The sequence below is a fragment of the Microtus ochrogaster genome, unplaced genomic scaffold (genome assembly GCF_000317375.1).
Source record: "Microtus ochrogaster isolate Prairie Vole_2 unplaced genomic scaffold, MicOch1.0 UNK16, whole genome shotgun sequence".
NCBI classification, from domain to species: Eukaryota; Metazoa; Chordata; class Mammalia; order Rodentia; family Cricetidae; genus Microtus; species Microtus ochrogaster.
In genome coordinates, this window is record NW_004949114.1 from 841,626 (window position 1) to 867,723 (window position 26,098).

At 45.8% G+C, this 26,098-nt stretch overlaps 1 protein-coding gene across 1 annotated transcript; it reads left to right on the top strand.

Annotated features, from left to right (window-relative positions):
• The first annotated feature begins 400 nt into the window (after positions 1 to 400).
• On the top strand, positions 401 to 20,965 carry LOC101985102 (paired immunoglobulin-like type 2 receptor alpha). Its single transcript, XM_013353737.2, has 9 exons — positions 401 to 488; positions 816 to 1,217; positions 7,201 to 7,391; positions 7,521 to 7,632; positions 12,554 to 12,721; positions 17,756 to 17,786; positions 20,384 to 20,430; positions 20,651 to 20,682; positions 20,839 to 20,965. The coding sequence occupies exons 1-9, from the start codon at positions 401 to 403 to the stop codon at positions 20,962 to 20,964; spliced, it is 1,197 nt and encodes a 398-aa protein (XP_013209191.1). The 3' UTR covers position 20,965.
• The last annotated feature ends 5,133 nt before the right edge of the window (positions 20,966 to 26,098 follow it).

Consider the following 26,098-nt stretch of genomic DNA (forward strand, 5'->3'; position numbering starts at 1 on the left):
AATAGATTGGGGGAGGGGCAGGAGTGGAGGAAATTATGGAGATGAGAAAACAAAGCAGGTCCAGACCACATAGGAAATGGGCAAGACTGAGGACAGGAGGCCTAGGTGTAAGAGAGGACAGCTGGCCTGGTGAGGTCAGTTCCATATCTTCCTGCCAAAATCAGGGTTGGGCTCAAGGGTATGGCCATTGTCTCACAAGGGTGGATCTTCTGCAACATGGGAAAGAAGAAGCCAGAATGATAAAGGAAGTTGCTGGCCACAAGGAGGTGGAGGTGGGGAGGTCCTGCCCCCATGGTCCTACACATGAGAAGGCCCGGGGGAATGTGGGTCATTTTACCCAGATTCTCTCCTGACTCCTGAGTGCCCCAGGCTTCATCCACAGGGCCTTCTCTCCTGTCTGATGGCTCTGCTGGTCTCATTTCATGGAGGGAATCTGGTCATAGCGTGGGTCCTGCTTCTGCTGCTGTCAACAGTGTGCGTGCAAGGTAGTGAGTGGTGGTGAGTGGTGGGGACCTTTCTAGCAGCCATCTGCATTAACCATAGGAGAGAACAGTGGGGCTGGGAAGAGTGGGCTGTCATGTGGACAGGTGACTGCTACAGGAGCCAGCCTGACCCCTGTACCCCAAGAGAGAGCTCATCCCTCAGAGTGGGTCCAGTCCAACCCTTTGCTCTCTGTCCTGTCCCATATGGGGCAGTGGGACATAGAGACAAGCGTGCTCCATGTCCTACACCTGCTGTGGGTGAAGACTCAGGAAACTCTTGTTTGTCCTTTCTATCCCCTTCCATGGTTTCAGATTTTCCCCCACCCTTCCCAGGGAACTCAGCAGGATCCAACAGAGTAAATGGCTATAGTGTGGAGCAACCAGCATGCCTCTCTGGTGTCCAGGGCAGCTCCATCGAGATCCCCTTCTCCTTCTCCTTCCCTGGGGAGTTGGCACCGGATCCACAGATGAGGATTCTCTGGAGACAGAAGAATTTCCATGGGGTATTGATCTACAACTCCTCCTCTGGTTTCATACACGAGCATTTTAAGGGCCGGCTCATCCTGAACTGGACACAGCCTCAGACATCCGGAGTCCTCAGAATCCTGGACTTGAAGGACAAGGACCAGACAGTGTACTTCTGCCAAGTTCGTCTGAACACAAGTAAAGGCATACAGCTATTGCAGTCGATTGAAGGGACCCACCTCACCATCTCTCAAGGAGATCACATCTCAGGTCAGGCTTTGGTGGCCCTGGCTTCCTTGTACCATAGATATCATTAGCGATCTTACTTGTCTGATCCTTCCCACAGATTCCTCACATGTGTTCTGTTTCCTCCCCAGAGCTCTGCCATCTTTCTCTTTTCTCTTCCCCACAACCATCCACAAGCCTTAGCTGCTCTCCCTGAGCTGCCCCCTCCCTGTGCCCTCAGATCCCACCCCACTCCCGGGCCTCAGCTCTTCCCAGATGCCCAGTCTCCTGCTCCTTTCTCCCAACTGCACTACTGCCCTGCCCACCCCTTCCTTCATTTCTATACATCCATGTGGGTGTGGCCTCTCCAGGACGGAGCAGCCTCCACTTGGTCCTGTGCCAGTGCCTCTGTTAATTCCTGGTTTACACATTATCTCTTGCCTTCCACAGAAGGTGCCTTCTGCTTCCCATGTACACCCCTCCTCCTCTGGGTCTCCCTACTTCATCAGTCTCTAAGACACATCCCTCACCTCTCCTCACACCAGTCTTTTTAATCCCCCTTCGTCATTGCCCTCTTCTCCCTCCTTACTCAGAATCCCCCATCTTCTCACATAGGTCTTCACGTTCTCACCATGATCAGGTCTTCTGACTGCTTCACCTCTTCTGTGGCAGCTGTGACTTCAGCTTCCACTCAGAGTGCACTCAGGCGCAGCCTAGTCACTGTTTGGGCATTGCTCTGCCCACCCATCACCACTGCTGGTCATTATATATGGAGAGACACAGACACGGGCAGAATTCAACCCCTGCCTGAGGTCATGCTGGTGACCAACAGACCCCACAGGACCTTTTATGTCCAAGCGTCTCTCAACTGGTAGACATGGCCTCTGCTGGAGCTCACTCTATTGTTTGTCTCCCTACTATCTTGATTTTGTGGAGACTGTTTTGGTCTAGGCTGAAGAGCTATGAAGCCCTGTTGATACTCTTGTCATGGTTACCTCACTCGATATGATGGTTTCTACATCCATCCATTCGCCCACAAATTTCAAGATGTCATTATATTTTTCTGCTGTATAGTACTCCATTGTGTAAATGTACCATATTTTACCTATCCATTCAATGGTCGAGAGTCATTTAGGTTGTTTCCAGGTTCTGGTTATGACAAACAATGCTGCTATGAACATAGCTGAGCACATGTCCTTATGGTACAATTGAGCATTCCTTGTGTATATACTTAAAAGTGGTATTGCTGGGTCTTGAGGAAGGTTGTTTCCTAATTTTCTGAGAAATTCCCATACTGATATCCAAAGGGTCTGTAACAGTTTGCACTCCTACCAACAATGCAGGAGTGTTCCCTTTACCCCACATCCTCTCCAGCATAAGCTCTCATCAGTGTTTTTGATCTTGGCCATTATAAGGTGTAAGATGGAATCTCAGAGTTGTTTTGATTTGCATTTCTCTGATGACTAAGGATGTTGAGCATTTCTTTAAGTGTCTTTCAGCCATTTTAGATTCCTCTGTTGAGAGTTCTCTGTTTAGGTCTGTACCCCATTTTTTCTTGTATTATTTGTTCTTTTTAATGATCGATTTCTTGATTTCTTTGTATATTTTGGATATCAACTCTGTCTGACATGGGGTTGGTGAAGATCTTTTCCCATCCTGTAGGCTGTTGTTTTGTCTTGTTGACCATGTCCTTTGCTTTACAGAAGCTTTTCAGTTTCAGGAGGTCCCATTTATTAATTGTTTCTCTCAGTATCTGTGCTGCTGGGGTTATATTTAGGTAGTGGTTTCCTGTGCCAGTGCGTTCAAGTGTACATCCCACTTTCTCTTCTATGAGGTTCAGTGTGGTTGGTTTTATGTTGAGGTCTTTGATCTATTTGTTTGAGTTTTGTGCATGGCGATAGATATGAATCTATTTTCATTCTTCTACATGTTGATATTCAGTTATGCCAGCACCATTTGTGAAATATGCTTTCTTTTTTTCATTTGATATTTTTTTCTTCTTTGCCAAAAATCAAGTGTTTGAAGCAGTGTGGATTAGTATCTGGGTCTTCAATTGGGTTCCATTGGTCCTTATGCCTGTTTTTAATGATAATAACCAGGCTGTTTTCAGTACTGTAGCTCTGAAGGAGAGTTTGAAGCCAGGGATTGTGATGCATCCAGAAGTTCATTATAGTACAGGATTGTTTTATCTATTCTGGGTTTTTTGCTTTTCCATATGAAATTGAGTATTGTTCTTTCGAGGTCTGTGAAGAATTTTGCTGGGCATTGTATTGAATCTGTAGATTGCTTTTGGTAAGATTGTCATTTTTACTATGTTAATTCTGCCTACTTACGAGCATGGGGGATCTTTCCATTTTCTGGTGTCTTCTTCAATTTCTTTCTTCAAAGATTTAAAGTTTTTGTCATACAGATCTTCACTTAAATGGTCAGAGTTACTCCAAGATATTTTATCCTATTTGTGGCTATTGTGAAGGGTGATATTCTTTCTCAGTCCATTTATCATCTGTGTAAAGGAGGGCTACTGATTTTTTGGAGGTGCATTAATCTTGTATCCTGCTACATTACTGAAGGTGTTTATGAGTTGTAGAAGTTCCTTGGTAGAATTTTTGGGGTTGCTTATTAAACTATCATATCATCTGCAAATAACGAAAGTTTGACTTCTTCCTTTCCAATTTGAATCCCCTTGATCTTTTTTTTGTTATCTTATTGTTATTGCCAAAACATCAAGAATTATTTTAAAGAGATACAGAAAGAGTGGGCAGCCTTATCTTGTTCCTGACTTCAGTGGGATTGCTTTGAGTTTCTCTCCATTTAGTTTGAAGTTGACTTGCTGTATATTGCCTTTATTATGTTTAGGTATGTTTCCTGTATCCCTGATCTCTGCAAGACCTTTGTCATGAAGGGATGTTGTATTTTGTTGAAGGCTTTTTCAGCATCTAATGAGATGATCATATGTTTTTTCTTTCAGTTTATTTATATAATAGATTACATTGACAGATTTTTGTGTGTTGAAACATCCCTACATCTCTGGGATGAAGCCAACTTGATCATGGTAGATGATGGTTCTGATGTGTTCTTATATTTTGTTTGCTATTGTTTTATTGAGTATTTTTGCATCAATATTCCTGAGTGAAATTGGTCTGTTATTCTCTTTCTTAGTAATATCTTTATGTGGTTTAGGTATCAGGGTAATTGTAGCCTCATAAGAAGAGTTTGGAAATATTCCTACTGTTTCTATTGTGCAGAACAATTTGTGGAATATTGGTATTAGTTCTTCTTTGAAAATCTTGTAGAATTTTGTGCTGAAACCATCCTACCTAGGGAGTTTTTGGTTGGGAGACTTTTGATGACTGTTTCTATTTCTTTAGCAGTTATAGGTCTTTTTAATTTGCTTATCTGGTCTTGATTTAATTTTGGTAAGTGATATTTATTCAGAAAGTTGTCTATTTCCTTTAAGTTTTTTAATTTTGTAGAGCACAGGTTTTCAAAATATAACCTTAAGATTCTCTGGATTTCCTCAATGTTTGTTGTTATGTCCCCCTTTTCATTTCTGATTTTGTTAATTTGGATATTCTCTCTCTGCCTTTTGGTTAGTTCGAATAAAGGTTTGTCTATTTTGTTGATTTTTTTCAAAGAACCAACTCTTTGTCTCATTGAATCTTTGTATTGTTTTCTTTGTTTCTGTTTTGCTGATTTCAGCTCTCAATTTGATTATTTCCTGAAATGTAGTCCTACTGGGTGAGTTTCTTCTTTTTGTTCTAGAGTTTTCAAATGTCCTGTTAACTCACTAGTGTGAGATTTTTTTCGGGTTCTTTTAGTAGACACTTAGTGCTATGAACTTTCCTCTTAACACTGCTTTCATTGTGTCCCATAAATTTGGGTATGTTGTGTGGTCATTTTCATTGAATTTTAGGAAGTCTTTAATTTCTTCCTTTATTTCTTCCTTGACCCATTGATGATGCAGGTGAGCATTGTTTAATTTCCAAGTGTTTGTGGGCTTTCTGGAATTAGTGTTGCTGTTGAATTCTAATTTTAAGCCTTGACGATCCGGTAAGATACATGGGGTTATTCCATTTTTTTTTTTGTATCTGTTGAGGTTTGCTTTTGTTACCTAGTATGCGGTCAATTTTTCAGAAGGTTCCATGAAGTACTGAGGAGAAAGTATATTCTTTTATGTTTGGATGGAATGTTCTATAGATCTGATAAATCCATTTGAGTCATAACATCTCTTAGTTCCCTTATTTCTTTGTTAATTTTCTGTCTGACTGACCTGTGCCGTGGTGAAAGTGGGGTGTTGAAGTTTCCCACTATTAGTGTGTGAGTTTAATGTGTGATTTAAACTTTAGAAGTGTTTCTTTTACATATGAGGGTGCCCTTGTATTTCGGGCATAAATGTTCAGTATTGAGATTTACTCTTGATGGATTTTTCCTGTAACTAATATGAAAGGTCCTTCTTTGTCTTTTTTGATTGATTTTAGTTTAATGTCTACTTTGTTAGATATTAGGATAGCCACACCAGCTTGTTTCTTAGGTTCATTTGATTGGAAAATTTTTTTTCCCAATGCTTTACTCTGAGGTGATGTCTGTCTCTGAGGCTGAGGTGTGTTTCTTGTATGCAGCAGAAGGATGGATTCTGTTTTTGTATTCATTCTCTTAGTCTGTGTCTTTTTATAGGTGAGTTTAGTTCATTTATATTAAGTAATGACCAGTGATTGCTATCTCCTGTTATTTTAGTTTTCATTATTGATGTTATTGTGTGTTTTTCCCTTCTTTGGGATTTGCTGCTGTGACACCATCAATTGTCTGTGTTTTTGTGGATGTAGCCAACTTCCTTTGGTTGGAGTTTTCCTTCTAGTATTTTGTGAAGGGCTGTGTTTGTGGCTAAGTATTGGTTAAATCTGGTTCTGTCATGAAATTTCTTGTTTTGTCTGTCTATGGTGATTGAAAATTTTGCTGGGTATAGTAGTCTGGGCTGGAATCCATGGTCTCTTACTGTCTGCATAACGCTTAACCAGGACCTTCTGGTTTTCATTTTTTATTTTTTTGTTTCCATTGAGAGGTCAGGTGTAATTCTGACAGGTCTGCCTTTATATATTACTTTGCCTTTTACTTTGCAGCTCTTAATATTCTTTCTTTATTCTGTATGTTTAGTGTTTTGATTATTATGTGGCAAGGGGACTTTTTTTTTATCCAGTCTATTTGGTATTCTATAAGCTTCTTGTATCTTCATATGGATATTTTTCTTTAGCTTGGGAAAATTTTCCTCAATGATTTTGTTGAATATATTTTCTGTGCCTTTCAGCTGGAGTTCTTCTCTTTCTTCTATCCTTATTATTCTTAGGTTTGGTCTTTTCATGGTGTCCCATATGTCTCAGTTATTTTGTGTTAAGCTTTGGTTAGATAATGTTTTCTTTGACTGATGAGTCTATTTCCTTTATTGTGTCTTCAGCGATTGAGATTCTCTTCCATCTCTTGTATTCTGCTGTTTATGGTTGCATTTGTGGTTCCTGATCGTTTTCTCATAATTTCTGTTTCTATAATTCCCTTAGTTTGTAATTTCTTTATTGTCTCTATTTTGGCTTTCAAGTCTTTAATAATTTTTTTTCACCTGTTTGATTTCTTTTTCTTGGTTTTCTTTAAGGGATTTGTTGATTTTTTTTCCATTTTTTTGTTTGTCTTTTTTTCTATTTCTTTGAGGGAATTTTTCATTTCCTCTTTAAGGGCCTCAAACATTCTTTTAAAGTTATTTTTTAGGTTTTTTTTTTCTGCTTCATCTATATTTGGCTGTTCAAGTCTTTCTGTTGTAGGGCCACTAGTTTTTATTGGTGTTGTGTTGCTCTTTGTGGTGTTGAGTGTGTTCTTACCTAGTGTACCCATCTTTTCCACTGATTGGTGTAGTTGGGGCTGTCTGTGTCTCAGGTGATTAATCTTCCAGGTGTTAGTGGATCCAAGGCTCAGATGGTTGCACCCAGTGGTGCAGTCAGGGCCATGGTTCCAGTCACCCAGAAGGCACTCGGTTTTCCTGGAGGTAGCTCAGGGCTCTTTGGCGTTGCTCTGCAGTACCTGGTGTCATTTGGGCCTGCTTCCATGGAAGTTGCTGCCTTGGGCTTGTTCCTGTGGAAGTTGCTGGTTCGGGTCTGCTCCTGTGGAGATTGCTGGTTGGAGCTTGCTCTGGAGGAGGTCTCTGGCTCGGGCCTGCTCCCTCAGTGGTGGTTCCCTGTACCTGCTCCTGTCGAGGTTGTTTTGGGCCTGCTCTGGCTGAGGTAGCTGGCTTAGGCCTGCTCCCCCAGATGTCCCTGTCTTGGGCCTGCTCTCTTGGAGGTCCCTGACTCATGCCTGTTCCCACAGATGTCTGTGGCTCAGGCCTTCTCCTTCAGTAGTTGTTCCTTTGTACCTGCTCCTGTGGAGATCGCTGTTTTAGGCTCGCTCCTGTTGAGGTCGCTGCCACAGGCCTACTCCAGTAGAGATCGCTGTTTTAGGCCTGTTTCCGTAGATGTCCCTGGCCTGGACCTGCTTGCGTTGGCCTGGTCCTGCAGAGTTCTTTGGTTCTGGCCTGCTCCTTCCGTGGTCCCTATCTTGCACCTGGACTCACAGAGGTCTCTGGCTCTTGTTTGCTCCCTCAGTGGTGGCTCCCTGTACCTGATCCTGTTGGGGTCACTGCTCCCTAGGCTTTCCACTGCAGCCGAAGGGCAGACACAACCCCCACAATTCCAGGTGGCTCCAGTGGCAACCAGCTGCCCGAACCTCCCACTCCTCACCTTAGCTCCTGTACTGGTTCAGGATAAAGTCCACAGCCAGAACTAGCCAGGCAGCCTTTTGTCTGTGTTTCCTTTGCTTCCTACATATTTCCCCAAATGACCTTCTATTCTTCCCAACCTCCTTCCTCTTCTTCTTTTTCTAATTTCTCTTGCCTTTGTGATACTCTATGAGGCACTCAGTAGAATTAACAATTTAAGGCAGCCACACTTTTCTCAGCTTCAGTGAGACACACCATGTTTTTCTTCTTGAAGCAGGGCTTCAGATGGTCCCTGAGGCCACATGCATGCTAGACCAGGGCTCTGTCATTGAGTTACATCTCATGGCCACTATTTCATCAGTATTTTTAAAATATTTCATCAGTATTTTTAAAATTAATTCATTAACTGAATATTCCTGCCCATTGTTTTTAAAATATTAAAATTAATGATAAAAAGACATTTTCCTTTTCTTTCCATTTTTTTAAAAGACAGAGTTTCATGTAGCCAAGGCTAGCCTCAAAAGCGCTACGTAGCTGAGGATGACCTTGAACTCCTGACCCTCCATTCTTCACTTCCCAAGTGCTGAGATCGCAAGGGTGTGTCACCACTTCAACTGAGCTACGTTCACAGACCCCAAAAGAAATGTGTTTATCTGACCAAAATTCCCACATTTAGTGTAAAGAAATCACAACCAGAGAAATAAGTGCAACAAGTACTGAGAAAGTACTGTGGTTGGTTTAATTTTTTTCACATAATTTCATTTTTGCAACCAAATTCAATGATGCTTTTCTTTGTAATTTTTCTCTTTCCTGTCTAAGCAAAAAGATGCCTGGCGATCTCTCTCTCTCTCTCTCTCTCTCTCTCTCTCTCTCTCTCTCTCTCTCTCTCTGTAAAAATGGACTCTTCTCTCATACAATACATCCCAACCACAGTTTCCCCTCCCTTCACTCCTTCCATCCCCTGCATCTGCCCTCTCCCCCAGATCGAGGCCCTCCCCTCTGTTTCATCTTTAGAAAAGAGCAGACCTCCAAGAGACGACAGCCAAACAGGACAAAACAAGATACAACAAGACAAGGCAACTATCATGATAGACTGGACAAAGCAACCCAATAGGAGGAAAAGAGTCCTAAAAGCAGGCAAAAGAGTCAGAGACACACCCACTCCCACTGTTAGGAGTCCCACAAAAACACCAAGCTAACAGCCATAACGTATTCAGAGGACCTGGTGCAAACCCTGATCTGGTTTTTAGATTCTCTTGTAGAACAGCATGTGTTTCTGGCCTGTCTATCCCATTCTGTTTCCACTGTGTCTTCATTTTTGTTGTACTTCATGTTTGTGTGTTTACAGGCATGTGGGTGTCTCAGTGGTGGGGTCAGAGGACTTTTTGGGAGTCAGTACTCTCCTTCCAATTTGCTTTGAGGCAGGGTCTCCCCCTGTTGTGTCTCCTCACCATGGAGTGCAAGATGGCTGCCCAGACAGCCTCCCTGTGATTCTCCCATCTCTGCCTCCTGTCTCCTCAAAGCAGGGCTGCAGTTGCAGATGCTTACCACATCTGGATTTTTCTGTGGGTTCTGAGGGATCAAACGTCATGGCAGGTGCTTTTATCTGTTAAACCTGGTTCTTTATTTTTGTGATCTTTAAAAAAGGTGTGTGTGTGTGTGTGTGTGTGTGTGTGTGTGTGCATGCACAGTGTGTTTACAGGCATGTGACTGTGTGGGTGTTTATGTGGAGGCCAGGTAACAACATTGGAAACCTTTCCCTGAGAACTTCTCTCTCTCTCTCTCTCTCTCTCTCTCTCTCTCTCTCTCTCTCTCTCTCTCTCGGTTCTTTCTCTGGCCTGGAACTCACCAAGTGGGCTAGGCCAGCTGGCAGTGAGCCCAGGGATCTGCCCATCTTCCCCCTGAAGTGCTGGGATTACATGGTGACACGCACAGGTCACTGAGGATGAGACTCAGGCATTTGTGCTTCAGAGGTGTCCTGGTTGGAGTTTCTATTGCTGTGAAAAACACCGTGACCCAAGGACTTGAGGATGAAAAGGTTTATTTCGCTTAACATCCCAATCACAACCCATCATCAAGGGAGGTCAGAGCAGGAATTCCAGGCAGGAACCTGGAAGAGGTTTCTGAAGCAGAAGCCATGGCGGAGGGCTGCTTACTGGTTTGCTTTCTGAGCTTGCTCAGCCTGCTGTGATTACAGCATCCAGGACCACCAGCCCAGACATGGCACCACCCACAGTGACCTGGACCCTCTCACACCAATCAAATCAAGAAAATGTCCTGCAGACTTGCCTATGGGCAATCTGATGGAGGCATTTTCTCAGCTGAGATCCCCTTCCCAGATAACTACAGCTTTGTCAAATTGACACGATAACTAACCAGAGCACAGGGCAAGTGCTTTCTGGACTGAGCCATCTCCGCAGTTGCTGGCCTGCCTTGTCTCCTCTCGGGACTGCACTTCCTTAGTGACTCTAACCTTATCCATGACAGTGGCCGATGAGACTCCTTCCTTCTCAGTCATTATTCAACCACTATGCTTCCAATAACTTTGATTTTGGTTTTGTTCTCTTGGAGCATTCTGGGAAAGAAGGTAATACACAAATGCATACACACACACACACACACACATGCATACAAACACACACATTTGCCAACACTCTCTGCTAAAATCAGGACAGCTAAGGAAATTCTTATTTAAAAAAGGTCTGGAAGCCTGGTAGTGGTGGTGTCCAGGTCAGCCAGGGTACACAGAGAAACTCTGTCTTAAAAAACCAAAAAGAAAAAAAATCCTGGAACTAAATAGTAATGATAGCTGCTCTGGCTCCAAAAAATGGATGCACTGTAAGCCACTGGACCACATATTGCAGAGTTCAAATGATATATCATACATTACATACACTTATACCTGAGGCAGGGTCTCACTGTGTAGCCCTAGCTGGCCCAGAACTTGCTATGTAGACTACACAGACCTTGAACTCACAGAGATCTGCCGGTCTCTGCCTCTCGAATGCTGGGATTAGAGGTGTGCTCCACCAGTGAGACAAGAACTGTTTTTTAAGTGGGGTGGAGCAAACCTGTGATCCCAGTGGAAGGTGGAGGGGAAGAGATCAGGAGTCTAAGGTCATTAGCTACACAGCAAGTTCAAGGCCAGTCTGGGCTACATGGACTCCATCATTAAATAAATGTTAAGAGTGGCTAAGAGCATTGGCTTTGTGATTGTGAGGACCAAAGTTCAAATCCCATCACCCACGGAGGAAGCTGGATGTCCCTACATATACTGTGACACCAAGGAGGTGGAGGCAGGAGGATTGCTGAGTTTGTTATTTTTCAGTCTAGCTGATGCTTGAGCCCCCATTTCACAGAGAGAAGCTGCCCCTGAGGAAGAGATGGAGAATGTTGTAAGAGGACACAGAATCCTCTTCTGTCCACACATGCATGTTCATGTGCACATCTCTATCCTGTGTGTGTGTGCGTGTGCATGTGTGTGTGTGTTCATGTGCATGCATGTGAGTAGGTGAGTGTGTGTACACTCACACAGACACATACTATATACATACATAAAAATGGCAAAAAATTGTTAGTAGCATTTGCCTATTTAAATATTTCATACATTTTACAATATATTTTCAAATCTACATTGAAAGTGAGCAGCATCTTCTGCAATAGTTCTTACCATGTAGCTGTGGTGGGCAACCAAGAGCAATGTCAATAGTCTGTGTTGGGATTGGGGGCTCTGAACCTCACTCACCGATAACGCATAGGGAGGCAAGCCATGCCTGGCACTGAGAATTTGTTCAGTTACTCACATGTAAGGAGCAGCCTTGTCCACCCTGGCAGGCTACTTCTGTTCTAACAAGGACTGTTACTAGAAAATAACTGTTTAGATCTGTGTGACTTAGAGATTGCTCTTTGTAAGGGATGACATGAGTGTCTGAGGATGTTTTTACCAGGAAGTAGAGTTGTCATTGCTCACCTGATCTCAGCCTCAGCATCTGTTCCCTTATTCCTGTGTGAGCTTCTAAGAGCTGCTCCCCATCCTGCATCCCCCAAAGGAGACAGGATACCCGTGTCCATCTGTCCACTCCCCCATCCAAGAAGAACCCACTTGTTACTTGAGTGTAGGGTCTGAGCCTGTGCCCTGGCAGCTCTAACAAGCCAGGCTTGGCCCCCTGTCCTCAACAGGACAATTAGAGAGACGGGTCACAGTGAAATGCAGAGGAGAGAAGTTTGCTTAGCATGACCAGATTGGGAAGAGGAACAAAGATGTCCAGTGACAACCTCCCAACTCCATATTTGGGATTTTGACAGTTTAGGCTTAAATAGAAGGCAAGACAAGTGAATAGCCAAGCAGTCCCAGTTCTGGTGCTGCCCCGCCCACAGTGAACCATCATCCTCTCTCTCCAGTCTCTCCTGCAAGTTGATCTGAGAAGTTGTCAGTACTCTGTGAACTCTCTGGTAGACTAGTTCTTTCACTAGATGGCTCCAGGCTTCAGCCTTTTCCTTCTCCCAGCTTGAGACTCCTTGGGTGACTCCAGTTCCTTGGAGTCCATTGCTTCAGTGTCTGACGGCAAAGAGTGCTGCAGAGGCATCTCTAGAATCTTCACTCCTACTGGGGAAGTTCATGCTGACTTCCTTTATCTCTTCCCAGTCCCTGGAAGCACAGCTCGAAGTCCCACCACTGCAACTTCTGAAGGCCAGATGAGTGGGAATCAGACCCTGGATCTGGGAACCACAGTTGGGGTGGCAGTGGCTGCTGCTGTGCTCCTGGCTGGGGTTTTGGGATTGATGGTGTTCCTCAGGTGGAAGAGGAGGAAAGGTAAGTGATCCAGACTGCATCCCCATTACACTTTCTGAGTGTTTCCACAGGACAATCTGCACCAGAGTCATCGAAGGGGATTGTTGACAGCTCAGATCCTGGGGCTCAGGTGATGGCTCAGTCAGTAAAGTGCTTGCCATGCAAGCTTGAGGATCCGTCACCACAATCCTTATAGTCCCAGTGCTGAGCAGGGGGACAAGATCATCCCCGAGGCTGATGACTAGTCACACTAGCCTAATTGTTGAGCCTCGGGTCCCAGTGAGAGACCCTGTCTTTAAAAACAGCTAGGTGACAGCTTTTGAGGAGCTAAGGGTGGCTTCCTGCCTCCCAGGGCAGGTCCCTAATGGCCTCCTCTTGAGTCCAGAGTCAGGCTCTGAGGCTTCTGATTAGAGTAGCTGGGGGTCTTTTTGTTGCTGTTGTTTCAGTTTGGTTGACTGAACTGCACTGCAGGCCTGCACTGCTAACCCCACTGGGAATCTGCTTTAAGCTGGTTCCCCAAGTGAGGCCTCTGAGCGTTCAGTTTGTGAACCATACAGTCACAAAATCAGTTCTTCTCTGTTGACTCCATCATTTTGCCACCCCTTTGCTTTACAGAGGAGAAAGGGCCTGCCCAGGAGGAGCCAGGGGAGGGGAAAGCAGAAGGGACTGGAAGTCGCCTCAGCTCAGCTGTATTGATTGCTCCACTTCTCAAAGTTTGACTTGAAACCGGAGGATGCTAAGTAGATGAACATCCAGTTTCCCAGGAAATTATCTTAGGGACCAGGCGCACCAATATACACAAGTCCTTACATTGGCTCATACCTGCCCATGAGCACATGGAGCCAGCCTGGAAGAGCACGCCCACCAACTGTCCTCTGGGGGACAAAGAAACCTATGAGGAGGTGTTTGGACTGTTCGGTTGCATGGGGCTTTATAGGTGTCCGGCATGATCCCTAAGCAAAATCCCAATCCTTTCATTGCCTGTAACATGAGCCTGGTTTCCCGCTTCTGCTGCCAGCAACACTGTGTGGGCTGGTCCGATTCTGTGAAATGTCCTTCCACAGCCCCTCCTTTGCAGAAAGGGGCTTTGTGTCAAGACACAAGCATCAGGATTGGGTGAGATCTGGTCTAGTAGCATTGGGTGAGGTCTGGTCCTGGTAGGAGGCCTCAAGCAACCTAAAAAGGGGCTATGACCCTAGAGTAGCTGGAGTAGGCAATACAATGGAGTGGCTACTTGGCACTTTGTGTGTGTGCGGACGGATAGTGCAGGCTGGACCAGTATCTTGTTGGTCCCCATCTCTTGGGGATTGGGAGGGTAGGAATTGTGGTGACCAATCATAATATGAACAAAGTTCCTGGGTGGACTCTTCCTATTCCTACGCCCTCATATACCCTGCCGCTCCGGATTTTTCCTGGATCCCAATCTGTTGCTTTCTTTGCTTGGTCTGTGCAGAGTATTCTTATTGGTTACAAAGGTAAGGGGTAGGCCCTGGACGGGGAATGTTACATGGAAATTGAATGTTAGCATCGGCGGGGACACTGCCTGGCTCTTGGCAGGGAGTGATGAGGTCTGTTATTACAGGGGTGTCCACTATATGTGTATGCCCAGTGGACTCACAGCCTCACTCCTTACAGAAACGCTCTGCTGAGTTCCCACACTTCTTAGTCATCAACCAGTCCCACCCCAGGCAAAACGCTTCACCTCTGGAGGCAGTGAGCAGCCTTTCCTTCTAGAGCACCAGAGGTCCCTATCGCTATCTAACTAGTTAGGGCCCGCTACCTCACAATGGTCGAACACTATATTGGGGTACCAAACTCCTAATGGGGAAACCTTAGTAATTGTTTAACCAGGTATTCATGGGGACCCAAAAGTTGCCAGGTGAGGTTTAGGGGTTGGTGTGGGCTACGGGCAACCCAGCTTGGTGTTAGTAGGACCAGGAACAGAGCAGGCACTCACGAGGCCATCGGGAGATCAGAACTTAAGTCTGAGTCTCAAGGGGTTGTCGGGGTTGGGCTTCACAGTCCAGTTCCGGTGTGGAATAGGCTCTGGCGACTCCATCAACTCTGAATAGTACATGCGAATGCTGTACCCAGCAATCCTGTCAGCTTTGATGGCAGGAGGGGTGATCAGAATCACGACATAGGGTCTCTTTCAGCAAGGCTCTAGGGCCCTGTGTTGGTACCTCCTGACATAACCCCAGAGTCCTGGTTGGAACTGGTGTGGAGTGGGTGATGGAGCCATCTCATACACCCGATGCAACCTCTCCTCTTCCCATTTCCTCCACTTACCCCACCCCCATCCACTCCTCAGAGACGGTAAGGCACATTGCTTCAGGGAAGGCCCAAGACCCTCCCTACTATATCTAGGCTGAGCAAGGTATCCATCCAAAGAGAATGGCTTCCCAAAAAGCCAATACAAGCAGTTGGGATAAATCCTGGTGCCACTGCCAATGGCCCCTCAGTCTTCCCCAGCCATGCAGCTGTCACCCACATTTAGAGGGACTAGTTTGATCCCATGCTGGTTCCTTTCCTATCTGGATGGAGGCACTGTAGTCTTATGTACTGGTAATCCCTAGCTCTTCAGGCCTCAGACATAGTTGATTATACTGCGTGAGCCCTCACGCTATTCCAACCACCATTCTCTTAGATGTTAAATGGACAGCTAGCTCTTGTGCTATACGCGAGCCCCACCCTTCCTGATGTTAAAGCAGATGGCTAGCAACTGAAGAGACCTGCTTAAGTTGCATGGACAAAAAAGAGAAAAGAAAGGTACCTGTTAATGGTGCCTTAAAACTCAGTGGAGGATGGTTGTGGTGGACTTGGGAATCCTGGACAAGCCCCAAAATGTTATGCCCAAAGTCTGGATCGCCAAGACATCACCCTGAGATCATATCTGATACAAAAGCAGAGTCTTTATTGCAAGGTAAGTCAGTTCCCCCCATTCATCTGTAGTAACACAGCAGCAGCAACAGGACCAGGAGAGGGACTCCAAGCAGTGAACAGAGGGGGTTTATATAGAAGCTTGGGGAATATTCCAAGTCTCTAGGCTTGCGATTGGCTGCCCCCTAGTGGGGTGAGGGGACCTCTGGACTTCCAGGCTTGTGATTGTCCGCCCCCCCCCATGATGTAAGGGGGCTTTCTAGGCTTGAGGGGAGTTCTCAACTGTCAGTAACTGCCTGAGGGAATTCCAAGCCCCCAGGGGTTCAGTGATTGGTCCATTTTCCCTGCTCAGGGATTAGTTGGCTTGTATTGGGGTAGAGATGGCTCTGATTCTGCCAAACTGTTTCTTTCTTGGGTTCTTTTTACCTTTTTGACTCTAATTTTGGGTCCAGGGCAAATATCTTTGGTATGTTCTGAATCTAGGGGCTTAGTGTGTTCTTTTGGTCCTGGTTTTGGGGTCTAGGGACTTTTCTCCAGTTTTAGGTTTGGGGACAAAGTGTCTCTTTCCCTGGCTCTGGTCCCATTTTCAGGGTGTGTTTCTTTCACTGGGTTGGCACGTGGAGCCAAGCCATTCAGGGTCTGTATGGGCAATACATCATGGATTGTCTGGGGCTTGGACCTCTCAGAGCCGCTCACAACCCGCTGTAAGTCTAGTTTCAGGCATCCAGGGCGCTCTTCTGGCCTCCTTGGGCATGGGAACACAGATGGCAGACACAATCACACACAGAAACACACACAAATAAAAACAAATTTTTAAAACTAAAACTACAATGTAAAACACTTGGGGAAAAGCCTAAACTAAGGAGCCAAATGAATTGTTCTCCAAAACACAGTGGTGGACATTGTTGAAGGAAAGAGGAAGCAGTGAGTTGGAAACATCTCATTCATAAAATGAAAAAATTATTTAATTTGTTTATATCAGGGGGTTGGAGAAATGGCTCAGTGGTTAAGAGCACTGGATGCTCTTGCAGAGAACCGGGGTTTGATTCCCAGCACCCACACAATGGCTCACAGGCTCTTGTAACTCCTGTTCAGGGGATCTGACGCCCTCCTCTGACTGCCACAGGGACGAAGCACACGTGCAGAAAACAGACACACAAGCAGGCAAACATTCATACAATAAATAAACTTTTGGAAAAAATATTTCTATACTACAAAAATAGTGAACTCAATATAATTCTCATCTAAATGACAATGGCAGTTTTGCAAAAACTGTTTATCTTCTCCAATTCAGAAGCCTTCAAAGACAGAACAAGACAAAATGAGATAAACAACAGAAATGAAATGACCAATAATGGAGCACTCCACTGCCTGATCCCAGAATTTATTCAAAGTTGCAATAGGAGGCTGGAGGGATGGCTCAGCAGTTAAGCGCACTGAATGCTCTTGCAGAGAACCTGAGTTCTGCTCCCAGCACCCACACCAGGCAGTTTACAAAGGTTGGAACTCCAGCTCCAGGTCTACCGGAAGCTCTCTCCTGAATCCACAGGCATCTGCTCCCATCTGCATCTACCCTATACTAGGTGCATAATTTTAAAATTCTAAAAAAGCTACAGTAGCTAAATAAATAATAAATTTGGGGAAAAAAGGCTCCAGTAGCCCTCAGAGGGTAAAAGGTGTTGGTGCCAAAGCCTGGGAGCCACATGGTAGGGAACTGACTCCTGCAACTTGACCTCTGACCTCCACATGGACTGTGTTACAACCCCTACCATAAAATAAGTGGCAATGAAAAATCTATAGTAATTAAAACAATACTATGAACTAAGACAAACAGGCCAGTAGAGGAAAATACAATCCAGAAGGAGGTGGTTCCTAAGGACACAAAAAGGAAGGCAGGAGAACACAGCATAGACAAGCAGGTGCTGGGTCAGGGGGAACTCAAGGTTGGTGAAGGAACAAAAGAGACAGGGGTGGGGCCTGGACCTGGCAGGGATTTGCAGGAGGGGTTGCTGTGTGGGACAACAGCCCAGCAGAGGTAGTCCAGGCTCTTCCCTCACTGTCTGGGGCGGTCTCTTTGCTCCCCTGTCCCCTGAAGGAGCTGAACATAGAGGACAGCTGAGGGGCAGATGGACGATCAGCACAGATTTCACACTGACACTGTCTCTTCCCCCACAGGCCAGAGGACTGAAGCCAAAACCCCAGCCAGGTGAGCGCCATCCTGTCCTCTGCAGGAGCAGCCAGTGCTCTTACCCACTGAGCCATCTCTCCAGCCCCTTCAAATGGCATTAGAAGAGCAATGGAGAACCGCACACAGGGCTCTGCACATCTCCCCACCCCTGACTCACCCTGTCTGCTTCCTCCATGTCCTCCATGATGCCATGCTCTTCAGGGCCACCAGCTTCACACACTGACAAGGGGTGCAGCAGAGTCTCAGGGAGTCTCCTTCCAGAACAGCCCCCACCCCAGGCCTCATGGGGTCTTTCTCCTTCTCTCCTTCCATTGCCTAGGCTTCCCTCTCTGTGGCTCTGGCTCCTCTCAGCCTTGAACATCTGCCTGGATTCCACCAGCTCTCCCATCTTTCCCTTTCTTCCCTCTGCCTTCTCTGTGGTCAGTGAGCCCCGCTCCCCAGGAATCCTTTGTTCTAGGTCTTCCACATCTCTTGTCCTTTTTTCTTCACCTCCAAATGTCTCTGCCCTTCTCTCCCGCCTTTTCTTTTCCTTACTGCACATGGCCTGCTCTGAGCCCTCTAAATTTTTTCTGAGAAAGGGTCTCAGATTGGCCTGGCTGGCCTTGAACTGACTATGAAGCCAAGGGCAACCTTGAACTTCTGACCCTTTCACCTCCACCTCCCAACTGTTGGAATGACAGGCATCACACCACACCTGGTTTATGAGGGGCTGGGGATAGAACCCAGGACCTTGTCAATTAACACAAGCACTCTGAGAGCAACACTGAATCCCCAGCTCCTCCCTCTTTCCTCTTCCTGTGGCTTCTTTGGCCAGATGCCCTTCCTCCAGTCTGATCTCAGGTCCCTTCTTCCACGACCTTAGCCTAAGCACCTACCCAGATCTGAAATTTTTTTGCCTTCTAGTTTTAATCAAGAAAGTGAGAGAGGATAGCATTGGTTCTTCCTATTTCTAGTCTCTGCTCCTGCCCAGCATAAGGCAGTTTCCTAGAGTGACTCACCTACAGCTAGAGCTAAGAGACCTCAGCCAGGCCCCCTTACCAATGGCCTCTCATTCCTCTTCCAGAGAAGGCCGAACACCAACATGTACACCATGAGTCATTGAGGATGGCAGAGACCACTCAAAGGGAACCAGCTTCTAATGAGTGGGCATGGGTGTTTGGGTGTGTGCATACATGCGTGTGTCTGTGTGTGTCTGTGCATGTGTGTGTATGTTCTCAGGTGTCACCCACTTTTTTAATAGCAAATTTTATTACATTTTCCTTATTTGTTTGTGTGCATATGTGTATATGTGTTGGTATCAGTTTGATATAGCACGCATGTTGAGGACAGAGAGAGCTTCTGAGATCTGCCTTTTTCCTTCCACCTTGTGGATCCCTGAGATGAAATCAGGTGTCAGTCTTAATGGCATGGTCTTACCCACTAAGTCATTTCACCTGACCATACTTGGGTTTTGGATTTTTGTTGTTGTTCTTTGGGTTTTTGGTTTTGTTTTGGGGGGGTTGTTTGTTTGATTGATTGTTTGGTGTTTGAGACAGGATCTCACTCTGGACTGGTACTCACCAATTAGACCTGGTGGATTGGCCAGTGAACATCAGGAGTCCCCCTATCTCCACTTCCTGAGCACTAAGAATACAAGCATGCACTATATACATACATACACACACATAATACATACATATACACACACATACATACATTATATACACACACATACGCACACATACATACACACACATGCATACACACACACACACACACACATATATATACATATATACACACACACACACACACATACATGTGACCGTGTGTTTAGAAGACAGATATCAATGGTGTGTTTTCCTCAGTTGCTGTCCATTCCATGTTGGATTCCTGTTGTGTTTGTGTGTGTACTTGTGCATGTATGTAAAGGTCAGAAGTCTATGTTGTTACTATCCTCAGTTTCTCTAAGCTTTATTTAATATTTATTTTAAGGTGGGTCTCTCACTAACTGAAGCTCATCAGTTTGTCTGCGCTTCCCAGACAACAGCTTCAGGGATCCACCCATCTTTACCCCCTACCCTCCAGGCACATTGTGGCCAGAGCATTTTGTTGTTGGTTTGGTTTGGTTTTTTGAGACAGGGTTTCTCTGTGTAAACATCCCTGGCTGTCCTGGAACTCAAAGAGTAGACCAGGCTGGCCTCAAACTCACAGAGTTCCACGTGCCTCTGCTTCCTGAGTGCTGGGTTTAAAGGCTTGTGACACCAAGGTGTGCCTGTGCCCAGCATAGTTTACATGGGTCCTTGGGGATCTAAATTTGGGTCTTCATGTTTGGGAGGCAGGCCCTTTGCCAACTGAACCATCTCTCCACCCTCCACTTCATCTTCTGAGACAGGGTCTTTCACTGAATCTAGAGCTCATCTGTTAGTCCAGACTGGCCTGTGAACTCCAGGGACTTCTCTGCCTGTCTCTGCTTCTCCAGCACCCAGCTTTGTAGGTGCTGGGGTCTGAAGTCAGGACATCATGTTTCTGTGACAAGCACTTTACTAACTGGACCATCTCTCCAACCAAGCACCTAATGTCTTAATTCTTTCTTGTCCAGCCTCTTATCTGTTGCCCATCTTGTTCTCATGCAGGGAACTCATTGAAAACACTGAGAAATGTGAGCAAGTTGAGCCTGAAGGTAAATTCTGCCAGCTTCCTGTTCCACACCTGGCTCTGCCTTCTTTTCCCAAGACCCCGCACTTACACAAGCAATTCCCTCCGTGTTTTTGCCTGTCCCTCCCTCACCCTGTCCCTCCCATGGAACCAAGGTCCTCACTTCGTGCTTGGAACTCCCAGCCATCTGTCTCCCTTCCTGTCGCACACCTTGACTTCAGAACTCTGTGTTCCTTTTTCTCTAGGACGACATATGGACCCCAAAGAGAACCCCAAGGTAAGCGATTCCGACTTAGGTCTGAAGGAGTTTAGGGTGTTGATGGAGACAGAAGGTTGGAGGTCAGAGGTGTGGGGACACTCAGGCTGCAGCTGCTGCTTTATGGAGCCTCAGCTGCACTGCTGCTATCTAATGCCCTGTCCCCCACCCCCACAGGACAACAACATCGTGTATGCCTCCATTGCCCTCTCAAGCCCGACCTCCCCAGGAACACCAGCCTGCCCGCCTGTCCATAAGAACCCCCAGGAAGAGACTGTATACTCCATCGTAAAGACCAAATGAGCAGGTCTGGGTGACCATCTCAGAGTCACCTTTGCTTCTAGTAGGAAGACTCCCAGCTTCCACTGATACCCACAGAGTCAGATGCTCACAGGTCACAGATACCCATGGCCAGGACAGAAATTCACACGTCAGGGATTTGAACTAAGAGAGACTGAGAAACTCCCATTTTTCTGTTCTAACTTCCTAGGCCTTTTTCTTACAAATAAAAAGATCCACCAAATTTGCCTAAATGAATCTAATTAAGAGTCATTAGTAGTGGGCCCTCTCAGACACCCCCCATCACTTTTTTCTAGTTTCCCAAGGCAGGGGATGCCCCAAATGCTGGCAGCTGTCCACACGATGTGCACCCACATCTGTGAGTGTAATGACCACCACACACTGTGACTGGTCCCCATGCACCACCTCACAGGACATCAGCAATAGCCCTAGAGAGATGGTATGAGACAGGGAACTGAACACCAGATGGTTACGGTGCTTTCCAAAGGTCAAGTCACTCCCAGAAAGGAGAGCCAGGACTCACAGACATGCTGTCCTGGAGGTTCCCTAGGTCTGGGTCTCGCTGCTGTCCCTAGCCTCCTGTCCCCTCCAGAGCAGGGAAAAGAAGCACACCTCAGCAGTAGCCCAGAGACCTGCTTTATTGACATGGGCTGCACAGCTCTGAATCGAACCAGTTGGCAGGTCAACAACCCTGACATTGATCAGCTGCTTAAGAACGCTGAGAGACAGACTACAGTAGGAGAACCAGAGCACACTACTCCTCAGAAAGGGCTGCTAGGAACTCCTCAGAGCCGTCCCTCTGCTGCGAGTCTCCTCTCTCCTCTGGCTCTCCAATGTCTTCCATGAGTTGCTCCAAGTCCAGGTTGCTGGAACCATCTTCTTCAGGGGAGAAACTTGCTGCCTCCTGTGTCAGGGGCTCCTGAGGTCCAGGATTTTTGTTTTCCAAAGGACAAGCCCCATGCCAAGCTCCAAGGGTGGAGCACTCTGATGCAATTTTAATTCCTCCTCCTCAGGGAAGTTTCTAGCTGAGGCCTTGCTTTCAGGAGCCTTTAATTTCTTTAGGGCCAAAGAGAACAAAGGACAAAGTTGAGAGTCCCTTTAAGTCAGCCTGTCCTGACGTCTTACCACCCAGATTTCTGAATTCTTATGTTCAAAGCATCTGAAAGGATAATCACATATGGGAAGTGTCCGGGTTTTCAAAGGGCTCAGCCTTCCAAAGGTAAGAGGAGCAACTGAGAGGTGGGAGACCCAGGTTCCAGGGAGACACAAGGGAGGCGTGGTGAGTGCAGAGCAGGGAGAGCAGGGAGAGCTGGGAAGGGACATGAGTTCAATCAGGGTAATGAACAAGGGGCAGTGGACAGGAGAGCTGTCCTCTGATTGGCTGTGCTGTGCAAAGGACAGCTGAGGACAGGCTTCAGGTCCTTGGGGACTCTCAGTCCTGTCCCTGATTGGCTGCTGCAGAGCTTTATGCTACCCTGGGCCCCTAATGTTGTCTGAACACAGAGAACAGCTGAGAGGCAGACAGCGGATCAGCATGGCTGCCACACTGACACTGGTTCTTCTCCTACAGGACAGCAGACTAAAGCCAAACCCCAGCCAGGTGAGCACCTGTCATCCCAAGGACCTCATGAGGAGCTATTTAGGGGTTTGAATAAGACTGGCACCCATAGGCTCAAGGATTTTTATGTTTTCTCACCAGGGAGTGGCACATAAAAAGTGTAGCCTTGTGGGAGTAGATGTGGCCTTGTTGGAGTGGGTGTGGCCTTGTTGGAGTAGGCAGGGAAGTGATAGCAGAATTAGGTCACTGGGAGTGGGATTTGGCATTTCAAATGCTCAAGCCTGTCCAGTGTCTCTCTCCCCACTGCCTGTCAATGTAGATGTAGAACTCTTAGCTACTTCTCCAGCACCAGGTCTGCCTGCATGACTCCGTGCTTCCTGCCATGATGATAATGGACTAGACTTTGAAACTGTAAGCCAGCCTCATTTAAATGCTTTCCTTCATAAGAGTTGTCATGGTCATTGTTTCTGTTTACAGCCTGTTGACTAACACAGGTGACTGGGGAGGTTTGTTGTACATGCAATGGAGCTGGAGAGATGATTCAGTCAGTAAAGCATTGGCCACACAGGCATCAGGGTCTGTGTTTGAAAGGAGGGGTGGACAAATGGTTTCATCAAGGAGGTTATCCACAAGATCAGGGCACACAGGGCTTGCACTGTGTGTTATTTAAGGGAAGTTTCTGGAATAGGATGATTCTGACAGAAACAGGAAGGTTGAGCCTGTTCTCTGCCACACTGTCATGAGAAAACACAGCTGGGTATAAAATCAGAGTCTGAATGCTAAGGGCACTCTCAGAAACTGAAGTCTGAAGAGTCACAGACGTTACTCTGGGGAGGCCGTGCTTACTGAGGATGAGGACTGGATATACAAATGGTGCATGTCCACTGTGTAAGGTGCCTTGAGTGATTTGTATGTGTCTTTGTACCGGTGCATGTGGGTGCAACTAAGTATGTGCTCATGTATGTAGAGGTCAGGGGTCAACCTCAGGCAATACTGCTCAGGGCACCAGCTACTTTTTTTTTTAGATTTTTATTTGTTTTTTTGTTGTTGTTTTGTTTGTTCAATTTGTGTGTGTGTGTGTTTGAGTGAGTGAAGGGAGAGACAGAGACAGAGATAAGAGAGACAAAGAGAAAGAGAGAGATTTATTCCATAAATTCTGTGATTCTTTAGAATCCTGATCCATATACAGCTGTGGGTGAAATAGGAATGATGTTGCAGAAGACTGATTACAGCATCCTGGACAGAAATCACATCCTACAGCAGTGTCCTGTATAGGGATTCATCTGTCTAGGAGTTGAAATTAGAACAGAGTCCGTGATTTGGTTTTAGGAACCAGCAGGTGGCAGCAGTGAGGCAGAGCTCATGAAGCAGCTGGGACCCTGTGGATCCCAACAGAGTCAATGAGTGAAAATCCCTGTGCTTTAACAGTTGACTATGTCAGGTCTAGTGAAGTCAGTTCCTCCTTGGGTGACTTAGCAATCGGGTGACCTTTCCCACAGACCACAGACAGTAGGGCAAGGGCAAATGAAGTCTGGAGATGAGTATCATGACCATGAGGGCCCCTCTCAGACCCCACTGAGGCTAAAGACAAGATTCATCTGGTAGAGAGCTTATCTGCCTGGCATGCGCAGAACCCTAGGTTCTATCTACAGCAGGAAAAAAACGGGCAAGATATGTGCACACCTGTCACCCAGCACTAGGAAGAGCAGAGAGGAGGATCTGTAGGAGTTATATAACAAGTTCAAGGCCCAGCCTGGGCTAAAGGAAACCCCATTTAATAAAGGGAGCAGCTTTCAGACAGGTACAGTAGGGCCTGTCCACTCTCATTACTAACCATCTGGAGTCAACTCATCCCAAAGATTCTGTATCTCTTCATCTTCAAGGGCAGGATGAATGGATAAAGAAGTGTTTCCTGTGGGCCAATGGAATTGAATTGATGGCCCTGACATAAATGAACCCCTGATGTTGGACAAAGAAGCCAAAATAAAACAATGGGGAAAAGATTGCATCTTCAACAAATGGTGGTGGCAGAACTGTGTGTTGACATGTAGAAGAATGCAGTTAGATGCATATCTATAGTCATGGACAAAACTCAAGTCCAAGTAGATCAAAGACCTCACATAAATCCAGTTTCTCTACATCTAATAGAAGAGGAAGTGGGAAGTAGCCTTGAATGCATGGGCACAGGAAGCCACTTTCTAAATATAACGCCAGTACCACAGACACCGAGAGCAACAATCAATAAGTTAAACCTCCTGAACCTGAGAAGCTTCTGTAAGGCAAAGGGCATGGTCAATAAAAAAAAAAAAAAAAAAAAAAAAACATCAGCCTTCAGAATAGGAAAAGATCTTCATTAACCCACATCTGACAGAGGGCTGATCTCCAAAATATATAAGGAACTCAAGAAACTAGACATCAAAATACCAAATAATCCAATTTAAACATTGTGTACAAACAATTCTGAGATTCCGTCTTACACCTGTAAGAATGGCCAAGATCAAAAACACTGATGACAACTTATGCTGGAGAGGTTGTGGAGGAAAGAGAACTCTCCTGCATTGCTGGTGGGAACACAAGCTGGTCCAGCCCCTTGGCATGTCAGTATGGTGATTTCTCAGAAAATTAGGAAACAACCTTCCTCAAGACCCAGCAATACCACTTTTGGGTCTCTATCCAAAGGATGCTCAATCATACCACAAGGACATGTGCTCAACTATGTTCATAACAGCATTGTTTGTCATAGCAAGAACCTGGAAACAACCTAGATGCCCCTCAACTGAAGAATGGGTAAAGAAATGGTGTTACATTTACACAATAGATTACTACACAGCAGAACAAAAAATAATGACCTCTTGAAAATTGCAGGAAAACAGATGGTCTAGCAGGGCTACCAGTGTTTGCGATCTGTGTTCCCCAGCCAGAGCCATTCAGTAATAAAAAGTACTAAAGAAATCCGGGCATGGAGGAATAAGCCTGTAATCCCAATGATTGACAGGTAGACATAGCAAGATTATGAATCAGAAGCTATCATTAGTACCTATAGAGTCTGAAGCCAGCCTGGGATACATAAGACTCTGTTTTAAAACCAACAAAACTAAAGTAAACAAAACTCCAAACAGTAGAGAGGTCATGGAGGCAGGTCATCCATTAGTTCACATTGCTTGAAGACAGAGAAATTGAAGACATAACCAGTTTTCCTTTAGATTCACTGAAATAAAGTTTGTGACTATTAACAGTTTCATTTAAGCAACATAGAAATTTGAAGAGGAAATGGAGAGTTTCTCTGTTTCTGTGAGCTCAAATTCAGTGGCATATGGGTTCCTTCCTTTGCCTTGGCTATCTGCAGAAAATGGGAGATTTCATCCAGAGGAGTAGGTGGCTGAACTGGTTACCCGTTCACTCACTGGGCTTTAGGACACAGTATAGAGTCTCTTCTCGAGGCTCCCCTCTACAGGGGTGAAGGGAGGTGCTCTTGCTGAGGCTGGACAGCACATGAGGGAGATGAAGATGATGATGTCATCCTAGGGGAGAAAGAAGAAGTCAGATGGGGTGGGGCAACTGTGTTACTGTAATGTCCTA